The sequence below is a fragment of the Apaloderma vittatum genome, unplaced genomic scaffold (assembly GCF_000703405.1).
Source record: "Apaloderma vittatum isolate BGI_N311 unplaced genomic scaffold, ASM70340v1 scaffold298, whole genome shotgun sequence".
NCBI classification, from domain to species: domain Eukaryota; kingdom Metazoa; phylum Chordata; class Aves; order Trogoniformes; family Trogonidae; genus Apaloderma; species Apaloderma vittatum.
This window is the reverse complement of record NW_009732155.1, coordinates 30,251-44,103: the sequence shown is the minus strand read 5'-3', so window position 1 is coordinate 44,103 and position 13,853 is coordinate 30,251. Positions and strand designations below refer to the sequence as shown.

The 13,853-nt window shown below is 39.6% G+C and overlaps 1 protein-coding gene across 2 annotated transcripts in view; it reads right to left on the bottom strand.

Annotated features, from left to right (window-relative positions):
* Positions 1-13,853, bottom strand: part of RFTN2 (raftlin family member 2) — a 24,226-nt gene that overhangs the window by 7,508 nt on the left and 2,865 nt on the right. Inside the window, exons 2-7 of one of the 2 annotated variants that reach the window (XM_009875394.1) lie at positions 12,573-12,756; positions 10,743-10,854; positions 8,518-8,839; positions 5,675-5,875; positions 2,081-2,202; positions 879-982 (exon numbers count right to left, since the gene is read on the bottom strand). In XM_009875394.1, the coding sequence (XP_009873696.1) occupies positions 879-982; positions 2,081-2,202; positions 5,675-5,875; positions 8,518-8,839; positions 10,743-10,854; positions 12,573-12,756 (1,045 nt within the window). The remainder of the gene's footprint in view (positions 1-878; positions 983-2,080; positions 2,203-5,674; positions 5,876-8,517; positions 8,840-10,742; positions 10,855-12,572; positions 12,757-13,853) is intronic. The other variant, XM_009875395.1, reaches the window with a different exon arrangement.

Below are 13,853 nucleotides of genomic sequence, written 5' to 3'. Positions count from 1 at the left end.
CTCTTTCCATTGCATCTAATGAGCCCTGCGCCGTGCCTCAGCATATTTATTTTCAAACTTTGGCAATCTTAATCTAATGGGAGGAGAATGAGGAACAAAAAAAGTTAAAATAATAGAAGGAAAAATGTGTATGCTTAATCTAGTGCTTCATTTGCCATTTTTAGTTTGATACTGTGAAAAAAACCACAGTAGTTTTCTCCATTGAAATAAAGAAACGGGAAAAAACACAAGAAAATCTGTAACCTTACAGGGGATCCAGGTCTGCTACTTCAGTCTTGATACATATACAGAGACCCCTCAGTCACTCAAATAAATATTACAATAAGAGAACTGAAACCCAGTAGTTGGCTACTGTATTTGAAATGAAAAATAACGTCTACGCTAAAGAAGAGAAACAGTCGAATAACGTGCAGGATTAGCACATTCTGCTCCCTGATTTGTAATAAGTACTGCCTGACTGTCTTGTGACAACAGGACTTCTTACAGCGTTTGAACCAGCCATTCACCAAGGTCCTAAATTAGTGAAGCATTTCAACACTTGTTTAAACTTGAAGTATGCGAGTAACCCTACTGCTGCCTCATTGCCAGGGACTGGGCACGGGATAAAAAGCTTCCTAAATAAAAAAGTCTTTCACGTGTAGATATGAACGTTGTATTTTAAATTTAGGATTATCGGTCTAGTTTGAAACTCACTGAAGTCAGTAGTCCCAAAACACTGTGGTGAAAAAGAGTTCCACCCGAACGCTACTGGCATCTCAAGTTTTGTATGCAGTTAACATTATTAGCATTTTTCTTCCTTTTACATCGAAGTACACACATAACCCCTCGATAATTCCGAGACGCGTACACCAAAAATGCTGTCAGCTGTTGTGGGGTACCTGTCATGTCGTACGATAGGTGTAGGCAGGACGCAGGTCAGGAGCCATCCAAACTCAGCCAGCGTGTGCAATAAGGGTCCGTAATCTGTTTTAATTTCACACCCCTACATTAATAATTATAAAAAGTAGTAAAGAGACTCTGCACAGGTTTTATTTGCATTTCTACACAAATGCCAACAACTCTCCTTTATAATGAGTTACTACTTTGAGGTGACAGCCAATCGTGGGGTTTGGCGGAGATTCACCATTTCAAACTGAAAACAGCTTGGAAAGTTGAAGACCAGGAAAACAGAACATCTTAACTTCAGGTACGAGCCCTGATTCAGCAACACATTCAAAGCCCGCCTCGCCTGTCAAATCGTGTTGCTAAATTAACACATAAAACTTCAGCCCCGTAACATGTTCCTAATTCACGTATTTCTGTTTTTACTTCACATCTGAGTAACAACCTGAATACTTAGTTGTATCCTTAAGATTCTGAAGTTTGGTTGGGGCTTCTTTCATTCAGGTTCGGGTTTTTTTGAACATACAAGGTCTTAGTTTCACGCTGTTTCTTGTCACATCGGTGAATGTATTTATCATTGAGTATTTCCAAAGTAAGCCCTTAGCATCCTCCAACAATGATTAATTTCAGATGTAGTTCCTTCCAATAATCTTACAACATTAGAAAACATTGAATAATTTACTGCTGTACCTTGCTACAGTAATACATGTAAATTAGGAAAAATGAAGTCTTTAAAATTTAGCAGTAAAATTTTACTACTAATATGCATCTGAAAATCACTCTATTAATTCACTACCAAATTTTTTCTTATTCCATTTCTATATTTTGCTATTTTCTTCCCCATTTTAATTTTAAATACTTCAGCACACTGCCAGTGGAGCTGCACTTGCTGAAACTATGTGGAAACCAGTCTGAAACACATAGATTTTAAAAAAAATTCTTTTGTGGTTGTTTTTGTTGGTATAAGCACCTGGAAATGTCAGGCCAGAAACTCTGTAGCAAATTTCTTTTATGCTCATTAACCACTGGCCACCGGCCTGACTTCATCTTTATGACTCAAGGCTTTAGTTTAGCTTCTGCAGGTGGTTTCAAGAAACCATCCTGAATGTTTATCAAACACTGGTACCTGCATCCCAAGGAAAAAAACAAAGAAAAAATACAAGTAGGAAATAGCGTTACTAAATAATCACCCACTTACCTCGATGACTGTCCATTGTTCCACAACTATTGCGTCATTTCCTTTCCTGTTAGAACCTGGAACTCCAGCACCTTCTTCTTCATAGATAAATAATCCTTCTAAAGATTTGGGCAAATAGTCCCCTGCGAACATAAAGACAAATATAAAGTGAATGACAAAGTTTTAGGCAGATATCTTACTGAGATGTACACATGGGCTTGTGGGGTTTTTCTGTTTTGTTTTGGTTTTTTTTACTGAAGAGTCTTCTAAAATAAAACTGAGACACCAAATAACTCAAATTCATGGTTATTTCTGCATCTGGTTGCAACTCAATGAAGGATGTGAGTCAATTTGTTTTTCAACCCCCTTTCTCCTATACAAATAGACTATGAACCATTCCACTTTCTGATTTCCAGCTTCCTGTATTCAAAATAACCTCCTGAGCAGATAAGCACAGACCAGACACTGCAGCTTTTGGTGTGGTGGGAGAGATCATAAAGACAAACCAAGTGTGAAGAGCAAAGCCCAGCTACTGCTCCTTAAACAATCTGTAAGTGGCCACAGGAAGAGCCTGAAACCCAACTAATTGTAGGAAGATTCCTAACGGGAAGGAAGTTTCAGAGCACAACTCCCTGACTCACTTGTCAAAGCCTGACAGCATCCGGCTGGCCCGAACTAAAGCTGCACGTCGAGTAATGGGTTCATTTTCTGGTTTTGCTTCTCCTAAGAGCCATCGGGAAGCCTTTTGTGCAGATGTCCCTTGACAGTTGACTATCTTAAGCTAAATATTAAAATATGACTATGTAATCCTCAGAACACCAGATTTATATCCTCTCAACACCAGATTTATATCCTCTCCAATCTCTGCACTAAGAGATATAAAGAGAAGATTGTGTTTGCCACAGCTCCAACGAAGGCAGATAAATTAAAAAAAGCACCTAGCAAACAAAGTACACGTACAGAACACAACCGGCCTGGTTTTGTACCAGACTGGCACAAAAGGTGTAAACCGTGAATTCCTGTTTTTTTTTAGCATACCTGTTAATGTGCCATGAAATACTATTTACTTATACTATTTTTTACTACACTGAATGTGGTAGATTTATGTAGTTTGAGTTATGATTATTTAGATACTTGCATGCATATATATCTCTTCCACACAGCTGGAGAGGTACTGAACATGTATTATTTTTACATTACATATAAATATGATGTGATTCTACCTGAAACTGAAGATATGCCTTTAAGCACAAACATACAAACACCTAGACATCTCCTCATAATTCGTAAATATTCTTATAAATTCGTGGACTTTGACCTTTCTTTAGTGTGCACGCAGACAGCTAAAACAGGCAGCGCACCTACAGCGCATTAGAATACTTCTATCGTTTTTCAAACATGATAGAATAACTCTAAAATTTAAACAGTTTTTCCCACCAGACACCTCCACTCAGTGGTACTTTGAGACAAAGCAACAATTCATAAAGTGTGTCATGTCAAGAAACACCTCTATGGAAAAATCTACACCTGCAGGGGTAACTGGTTCACCTGCCCATTCTGTCAAGCACAACAGTTTGTCTTTCTTAATATCAGTACTCAGAAAGTGCTGTGACAGGGCACACAACCCAGAAACAGTGAAAATATTGCCACAGCACTTCTACTCATCTCGGGTACTTCTATGATGGCGAGAGCCTCCAAGGCAGCTGCACATGGGGGACACTACACTGATCCAAACGGCTACTAAAAGAAATGGTTTTTCAAACTGCATCCTCTCTTAGCAGAACACAGAAGTTGGTAAATACTAAGAATTGACCAAACTGTTATTTTACGTTAAAACTTCCTCCTACCTTAAACTGAGTATTGCATTTTGATCCTGGAAGCAACAGAATTCTGCTGACTCTGCCAAATATCTGTAGAGTCCAAACCAGGGCGGGATTTCTGCAGCTACCCGTGTTTGTATTTTTATTAAAACGATAGCTACAATTTGCTCGTGTCACTAAAGCCGTCTAAAAGAACAAGTACTGCTAAAGGCACCTCACAGTCTAAAAGCAAAGCAAAGTGAGGTGAAGATGACAATTAGACATACAGGCAGGCAAACAAGAATTATTTCTAGTAACGAGTGTAAGTGCTTAAATACTTTTTGTTTCCCCTCAAAAAAGCATTTTAGGTTTCCCTCTGCCGGACACAACTCTCATCTGGTTATAAAACCCTTGAATGTCCACCTCAAGAACATTCTAGCTCAAGAACTCAGTTGCTAAATTGATTTCTTACTGTGGTTACAGACACTTGCTCAGCTGCAGAATTCCATGCACACAGTCAGTCATAACCTGAGTAGTAAAGACGGGATAGTTATTCGCATAGAGGAGACAGCTCCAGGGGAATGAGAAGACTGTGGAACTGTTGTTGGACAGCAGCTGTGGAGATTAATTTCAGCAGCTGCCAAAACCAGCCCTCACTGAATTGTAACGTATCTCCAGAGAGTTATTTTCCAGCTCTAAAAAATCTCTATTGAAAACCAGGCATCTCATTTCTCACCTCTCCTCCCCCAAAGGAAACTTCGTTCTTCCACTGACTTCAACAGACAGGAATTATAACTTAGGAACAAAAAAGATGACCAACAGAAACTGTGCCATGAGACTGTTTATGCACACAAACTAGGCAGTTCCACAGGCACTGGCTGCCAAGTTCAGTTCAAACTGAAACGAACCTCTTAACTCCATATTTTACCAACAACAGAGCTTTAGGCAGAGCTGCCAGCAGTGGCGCAGCACTGTCACACAGCTCTGCCAAAGCGTGGGATTTGGGGCTCAGCAGCGAGGGGCCTGGGCCACCACTAGCACGGCTGGCATCAGCCTTGTGTGTGCCCGTCAGGAGGAACTCGGAAAGAACGAGTAGGATCTCTCCAGAATAAACACTGAAGCAGGAGGGACTAGGAAATCCTCCCTCCTGGCTATCTGGGGGATGTGCTCACAGTTGAGGGCAAGGACAAAACCTGATTTCTCTGCTCCCTGTGTTTGTCCACAGCTGACCAGAACAGCCTGAGGAACCATCTCGAAACTTCTGGATCAATGGTGGAATTCTAAAGGAAATTCTTCTGGAAAGAATTTTTCAGCCTAGCAAAGAGCTGGAGAAAGCAGGAAGCACCAGAAGCCTGGCTTAGCTCTAACAGTGCAGCAGGAACTCGGGATGCAATTTGTCTCATCGAAATATTCGACCGAGTACAGCGCAGCCTTCTACAGTGAGCAGCAGAGTATGAACATCAGGGAAACATGTATCTAATGATGTTTTCCTCATTACCTTTTCCTCTTAAAACCAAGGCAAAATAAAATAAAACAAATAAAGAAGATCTAGCACAAAAGGTTCATTGGATTATAATGCTACATTACTACCCTGCTTTGGAAAACTTCAATATGAGAAAACACAGGAGAAATTTCCATTACTTGGAGCTACAACTGCCCAGAAAACAAGACATTCCCTTTTCAGATACTAGATTCTATAAATTTACAATGACTACCTGAACATGTTTACATACGGCCCTTCACAGCGAGAAGCAACACATTATGTAATTCTACACAGAAAAGTAGAAGTTTCACGATATTCTGGGGCTGGACTCACCTTTAGAAGTCTCCCAGTGCACAAAAGAATCAATTAAGGACAATCCTTGTTTATAATAAAACGTGGTTAATTCTAGCCAGTCTGCTTCCAGTGTACTAATAACTGGCCCCTTTCTTGTTACTTTCATGGACAAAACACCTTCGTGGTAGGTCCAGCAGGTAGAATCATCATCAAAAACATTGAAGACTGTGTATAGCTTGTCTAAGAAAACAAAAAGGAAAAAGAATGGATCTCTGCTCCAAAAGAAAGATATTATTAATCGCTTAGTTCAGTGTAGGTTTCTGAATCTAAGAAACAGTTTTAAGAATTGTTTCCTGATGCGACTGTACTCGGCCTGAGCCCTAAACACACTCAGGTGTGAGGGGACACACTCCGGGATGCGAGAAGAGTGTGAAGATATTGCAGTTGGGCTGTTGCTGGACCTTTTAGGTAAGTGGGTTTTGCATAGAGAAAATAGCACTAGAGCTGAGAAAACCCCAGTGGAAACAGGCTTCACTTCTGCTATGCATGGAACTTCTGACCACAAATACGTGAAGTCACTGTAACTGAAGATTAAAGACAATTCTCTCAATTTTGAAATATTTTTGAGATTTTTATCTATTGTTTTCTGAAGATTACATAAGTACCGGTATAATTATTTGTCTACTGGGGTTTCCCACATGGTAACTGAAGAGTGAATTAAACATACAAAACCTGCATATCCTCAAACACTTTTTCTATCTAGGCATTAATACAGTGCTATTAGAAAAGCAGTCATAAATAAGCATTCATAAAAATTTAGAATTCCCTAATTAACAGCATTTTAGGAAACCACTGGTGACAACTTAGGAAGTCCTAGCTGTACAAATGTATTCTACAACTACACTCACGTGTGGAGAACACCAAGCAGTTGCAAAAAAATCCTCTCAGAGTCCCTAATACTTGGCAATACTAAAATCAGGGCAATATTTTTAACTCTATAAGTAAAAGATGACTTGTCTTTCTACATAGTTGTATATTATCACTTCCATATATGGTTGTATTAGCGGAAACACATTTATCCTGACAGACCTTAATTTCTCTTCCCATATACTAAAGTGATATCACTTTTATATTCTCCAGGAAAAAAAAAAAGTCATTTCCCAATATAAATATTCAATTGCTCATGCCTATCAGAAATTTGCCTCCACAAGCTGTTTATTTGTAAGTAATTCACACATTATGCCTCCCAAAGCTAGAACTCAGTTTTGCTTCTTCTGAGCGTAGAAATGGCATAGTGAAGCATCAGTACACACCTATGTACATGTAAAACTTTCTTTGAAAATTCACAGCAGTAATTTTTAAAATGATGGTTCCATACAACATTGACGAAGAAAAGCCGCTAAGTCTGCAGAAGTTTTGTCTTATGGACTCCACCAATTTTAGTGAGCATTTGACTGGCATTGAGAAGCCTGGATACTCTTGCCAAAGCTTTTTGAAGAACTCTTTTTGGAGAATTTCCACAAGAACACTGCATGTAGGGGATGCCCCGGTTGCTAACCCACCTCCTCACGCCAGCCTGCCAAAACAAAGCTCCTGAACAGAACCAAGAGGTTTCCGCTTTTTCCTTACAGGATCTATTCTGCAACCCCCCCGTTTCAAGCTGTAAGCAAAGAGTTAAGCTGTAACAGATCACGCTATAAAGGCTCAGTTGTGCAAGAAGGCTTAACTGAAGTGTTAAAAAATAAGAGGGACATTGATTATCTCGGTGCTTGGAGTCCTTATGCCGACAGCCTGCCAACTGCAGAGGGTGCTCCGCTCCTAACAGGTCAAAGTGAAAAGGTTGCTTTGGAGAGCAATTAAAACATCTCCAGCCCATCAGGGAAGGGTCTATTATGTCAAAATGCAATCTGACATGAGAGTTGCCTGCTGCCTGCTTTCTGTACAATCCCACCTCGCCTTAGTTCTTATGTTTTAGATTACTTCTTCCCTTTCACCTCTTCTTCCCAGAAAGCCAGGACACCTTAGCGCTTCTGCACCAGAAGTCGCTGTTTCAGGCAGCCTCTCACACAGACCGCACCAAGCATCTCACACTTCCTCCGCAACTAAGTTCGCTACCACAGCATCAACATTTTTCACTGATACCTCTCCTTCCTACACAGCTTCTCAATGCTTACTTCCCTCTAGTGTAAAGTCATTCTGTAACAATTATCCCCTGGGAATTCATGGTCAACGCATCAATTTAAGTGATCTCTTTCAGGATGCTTCCTGCAGGCGTGTTAAGCAGAAAGAATCCATTATGAACGGATTTGTTTGCTGCACATTATGCAAGTTGGCTAGAAGCACGTAAAATTACAGCTCGAGCTGGAAGGGGCTCTCACTGTCAGTTCTGAAAACAAGCAGAACTGGAATCATATTCCTGGAAATCATTACACCTCTATGATTTACTACTGAGAGTAAGGGAAAAGTTGTTTTCAGACAAGTGCATCCTTCTAAAACGAAAGAGATTATTTTACTGCCACAGATTTGTTACACAGACATCAAGCAAAAAAGCTCTCTTTTTGCACTGTTTTTAGAATCGGAATATACTGCAGGTGTCTTTTTCTCTTTAAATTACAAGGGAGAATTTTGATAGTATATATGAAAAGAGAAATATAAATTCCAAGACATTACCGCAGTTCGCTCATACACAGAGCAGAAGGTGCATGTTTTTTCTGTTTCTTCAGCTGGCACCTTTTTTTGGAACTATGTATGCATTTAAGAAGGATGCATCTTCCAACCCAGTATTTGATACCACAGAATACGCTGTTCTATTATTTTTTAACCATCGATTTTTGAAACAAAAGCTCAATAAAAAAAAATTATTTCTGCAATAAACAAGTAGCATTTATTACCGTCTCCTTTTCGTGGTTTACCAGGGCTGACTTCTTTTCCAAACTGGAAATCTGCATCCTGTAAAAGGCTGCTTTCTCCTTGCATTTCCTCCTCTATTCCACTCTCAGATGAGTGACCACTCAATGTCCCTTCATGCCAGATTTTATAGTTTTCATCAGAATTTTTTCTTCTGTGTTCCCTATTTCTTCTGCCCAGCGTTGATTCCAGCTCTGCACTTCCATCTGTGCTTGTTCCATTACAGCCTTTAGGTTGAGGAAAATGTTGCGTTACAAATCCCACAAACTTCCTTCCTCTTTTAGCAGCTTCATTAACCTGTGTTTACAACAGAAATTTATCTGCAAAGCGATTTTAGAATTTCACGTAACTTCTTTTTGTTTAAACTTGCACATACCTGCTCTGTTTACTATCCTGCTGATTTTCAAGGACATCAAGACACAACACCCTACTACAGGAGGGCGGCTCGTCTTTGTGCGCTGCCCATGTTTCAAAGCAAATGAAGTCTCCCAGCACTCCAAGCAAGGTGGCCAACATCGGTACTGACCACACCCTACTACAGGAGGGCGGCTCGTCTTTGTATGCTGCCCATGTTTCAAAGCAAACGAAGTCTCCCAGCACGTCTTTGGCCTGAGGCCAAGCAAGGTGGCCAATATTGGCACTGACAGTAGTGTACACCAGGTCCTTAATTTAGAACACATCTCCAAAGTATTTTGCTTCCCGTGCCTTAGAGGTAAGCAATATTATTTCTCTAAAACGTGTGATACGGGTCATACCAAAATTACTGACTGCTAATACTACAGAAATACCCATTTGGCACAGGTCATGATTTATTATTCCTTGATTCCCTTAGAGGCTGCTCAGCTCCTGCCATAACTGAGAATAGCAAAGGAGCAGAGAAAGGAGGGAGGTTAAGCAAATGAAAACCCTCTGAACTCTGCGTTCAGCCAGCGGTGGGTCTTTCTCACCACACTGAAGTCTCAAAAAACAACTGCAAAATATGTGCCGACAGTGGCAGGGGTCTGTTCTTGGAGGGAGAGGGGCTTTTTTTGCCAGTAGCAGGAGTGCTGCCATTTAGGAAGGGGATCTTACTGCCACGTTGTGCCAGAAGCTCTCCTGTGCGGTAAGAGTCTTGCCAGGAGAACACAGAAGCCTCAGCCCAGAAAGAAGAGATCACCTGGGAAGCGCTGGATCAAGGGATGGACGGATCTCTACCCTGCTAACTCACAGAAACTCTTAACCAACACTCACACAGATGGTGGTACTACAGTCCCTTCTGGGTTCCTCAATAGACTGAAGGGCTGGTATTACCACAGTTATGCACATACAGCAATGAGATGTCAGTCTCCGTGATTACAGACCTGCTGCTTCTCAGATAACCAAAATCATTTTAAATGTGACAAGTAACATGCAGAAAGAATAATAATACCACAGTCTGTTTCCTGAAATGCCACAAAGTCTTATTGTTTCAGATCTTAAAAAAAAAAAAAAGTGATTCTCTACTGGATTCCTGGGCTTCAGTGCTTTTTAAAACACTGAGAACACTTTAAAAATCAAATTATTTTCACATACTACTTCTGTACCAGATTTGCTTGCAGACTGCTAATTCCGAGTGCACTCTTCCTTTAAATGTTTGTCTGGTATGTTACATAACTAACCTGGCAATACCCATACAGTGTAAACGTGTAATGGAATCCCATTTCAAATTTGAAACACCTGAAGATTTCAAGACAGGCTATTTACAAACTTTAAATAACTCCATGATAATTTCAAAGATCATTAAAAGATCCCCAATATGCTTTTTCCTCTACTTTCTCCTTGGCAACTCTTGCAAAAGATAATCACTCTAACTCTTGTAATAATAACAGCTTCCTGTTACAGCAAGTCTTCAGTTTTGAAGAGGAAGTTAAACACAAAAAGAACTAGAACTAGAGCTTGTACTCCAGTGGAAGTTGAGTTTTCTTCAACTATAGAGTATTTTCAAAAGCTGTGCCAAGTAAATATTTAATATGGTTAATGTGTATTTTGTATTTAAGAATGAAAAAAAATAATCTTGGAAATAAAAAATATTCATAAAGAATACTTAACCCAGCACAACATAACATTTCAGATTTTTTAAAAAAAACATTAATTCCAGAAGCAGCTATCCTATAAGCATTTTATACATCCTGAGAGTTTGAAATAAAAACCTGACGAGAAGTTTGAAAAAAGCCTCCATTACCTTTTCTAACAGTTCTTTCACTACCTCATTTGTCAGTGTTTCATACATTAAAGGACATTCCTCGATCACCAGCCTGGGGTGTCTTTGTCCTCGGGGTGCTGCGTGCTTCTGGCTACAACACAGAAAGAAAGCCAGCCGTCAGTAGTTTGCTGCTAACTTGCACGTAGAACTCTTTTTTTCAGAATAGTTATGAATGAAATCCTGAAATGCTTCTTCATACTTTTATTTAGAACTCAGCAGGTTTCGGTGTTTTGTTCTGTTTCTTCCACAAAGTGGTGGGTACTGGTTAGGGTACAAAAATTAACGGGAATTCCAGTTGATGGCTGCTAATAGACATATATCTTCTAGAAACTAAGCTTTATTGACAAATAGCCCTGCTTTTGTAAGAAATAAATCATCAAATATCTGATAAGCAAACCCCTCAAGTTGAAGCTATAAATGTAGCAACGACAAAATGGATTCAGTTTTGTAGATACCACGCTGTGAATGGAAATGGCACTTCTACGCTGTTAACACGATGCTGTTTAGCTTTTCTTACTAGGGCAGAGTTGTAGCTATGGCACAAAATAAAGTGCAGGCAAATACCAGAAATACAATGCACTAAATTACTTTGGGTTAGGTAATGTTCAAACCACTCAGATTTGAGACTCTGACAAGCTTTAACTCTCATTTGAAGTTAAAGAACAGTTCTCATCGTATTTTATCTAAAATTTGTTTGGTTATTATTACTCAGGCAACAATTTTGGTGTCTATCAGTAACAGAATGGGATTTTATCTAGTATTTCCTTCACACCATCTTTTGCTTTAGAATGAAATGTCAGTGAGACACACTCGCATAGGAAAGGTACTTTCCAGATAGAAGCCAGCGAAGGGCCACTTGCCTACAGGAAAACCAACACAGGTACATATGGCACCTGCAAAGGAAATTGGGAACCTACACCCAACAGCTTCACACATCCAGACTGAAGAGTCTCATTATTCAGGGGCCTGAAGGTGCAAACCACAATTTCATAAGGATCCCACAAAGGCAAGAAGAACCTCTGTGCACTGCACTAGGACTCCTGAGCGAAGGGGAAGCATGACAGCTCTTGATGCAGTAAGAAATCCACTCTTCTGGTCGGTCAAAATAAGAACAAAAGGCGATCGTCCTGGCATTCAAAGGAACTAATGGTAAAATGTCTTTCTGCGCTTTCTTTACGATCACAGCGCAGTGAAAACAAGAGAAATCAACAAGGCTATGGAGAAGGAACAAACTCTTGACTCAGTGTCAAATTCAAACTTCTGTATGACCTTCAGTGACAGAATGATTATTTCACCTTATTAAGAAGGAAAAATAAACTAATTCACACTTGATACGTCGTCTTCTCTGAATAGTGCTCTTATGCGAAAAGTGAAAACATGTACAATTTGAAAATGAAAAAAAAAACCCCAAACCCCACAGATAAGAGAGAATTTAAAGCAGATTATTACTCTTGTATGGGTTTAAACATTATTTCTTCTTTTTAAACTTTATTTCTTGCAGGTTCTAAGACAGAAGAAACTTTATTTAAAAAATTTATTAAAGAAAAAAAGGAGCAAACTAACAAATTTATCTTGCCACAAATTACGATATGCAACTTTCAATTTTTGTTTGGACATTTACTAAGGCAAAGCAAACATTAGCCTATGGTATTCTCAGCGTTAATTAAAAAAACCTGCTCACCTTTCCAGACAAGGAAAAGGATTCTCTGAGGTGCTCAGTTCAAGCTGATAATAAACGACGCCTGTTGAGGAATTCACTAAAAATGGCTTAAGTAATGGATCAATGTATCCAAATTATTTCACCGTTACCTCAATTTTAATCGTGAAAGTACCACTCGATACATGTGACTCGCTGGGAAATTCCTTCTACGTCCAATTGGCAGTAAAATAGGATGAACTGCTCCTACGACATATCCTCTGCTGTAATACTCTTCCACCTTAGGTGCTATATCCAACACAGAACTGATCTTGATGACTTCTGGGTTTGGGGAAGCTAAAAGCAAGGAAAGCAGAGGAGAAGCACATTATACTGTGGATGTCCACGTACTTTTTGGGTGAGTTCCTTTTATACAAACCGTGTAAGACTCATCTCAAGGCATTTACTAAAAAGCTACAGTTCTATTTATACAAGAAAAAGCAGATTTACTGAACAGTTTTCACCTAGCTGAAGTATATATTTTTACAAGTTAATATGACCCATTTTAAATGCTTTCTGTTAGATCTAGCTTTGCCAAGCTAATTTAAGAGCTAAACATCTAAACACACAACAGGTCTGATCTTAACAAAGCAACTATTTTGTTCAGTTAAAGCCTTCAACGTACTGCAGCAGTATCCTTCAAACCGAGCTGTGGTGTAAATTCCTGTACAATCAATTTAACGTTTGTTTTTCTTAAGAATTTTTTTCAGATCTCTTAGACCTGTGGATTGTATGTTGAAATTTTAACATAATCCCAACTCCCTTTGCCACTAAACCTAAGTCTATGTCACCCAAGTAAGCTCTGTGGTGTCACCAACTCGCGAGGAGGATCCCTCTGAGTGTGTGCAAGCATTTCCAGTCAATAGGCAACAGTGAGATACTACAGAGCACTTACGGAAAACTACACAGGTAAGTGAAAAACTTTCTGAGAAACCATTTTTAAATGGTCTCATTCACAGCTTTGGCACAGAGAAAAGATTCCTCCCTGGTCGTAGAGGATGCCAGTGCAGCAGCAATATCCTGGTCAGTGTTTCCTCTTCCCCTCAACTCCAGCAGGAACTGCAGATGCTCTCAGAAAGCAGCAAAGCAATGGAGTAAGTGAAGAGCAATAATACCACCACGTATTCACCGTCATCAAAACTGTCATCCTTTGCACATGTGAACTGTTATGACAAGACAGCTTGGCTTGGAATTTGATGGTCTCTAATCAGTGATCCTTGCATGAAGCAACAGCAGACAGTATATCACAGCCCTCTCTTTCACAAGATGAATGATATTTTGCTTTTAGTAACGCCTCCATCCTATGATTCCATTCAGAGGCGTTTCAGGAGTCATCACGTACGTATTGAAGAAATAATCACTCTAAAACCCACAAGCCAAAAAAAAGCAGGAAT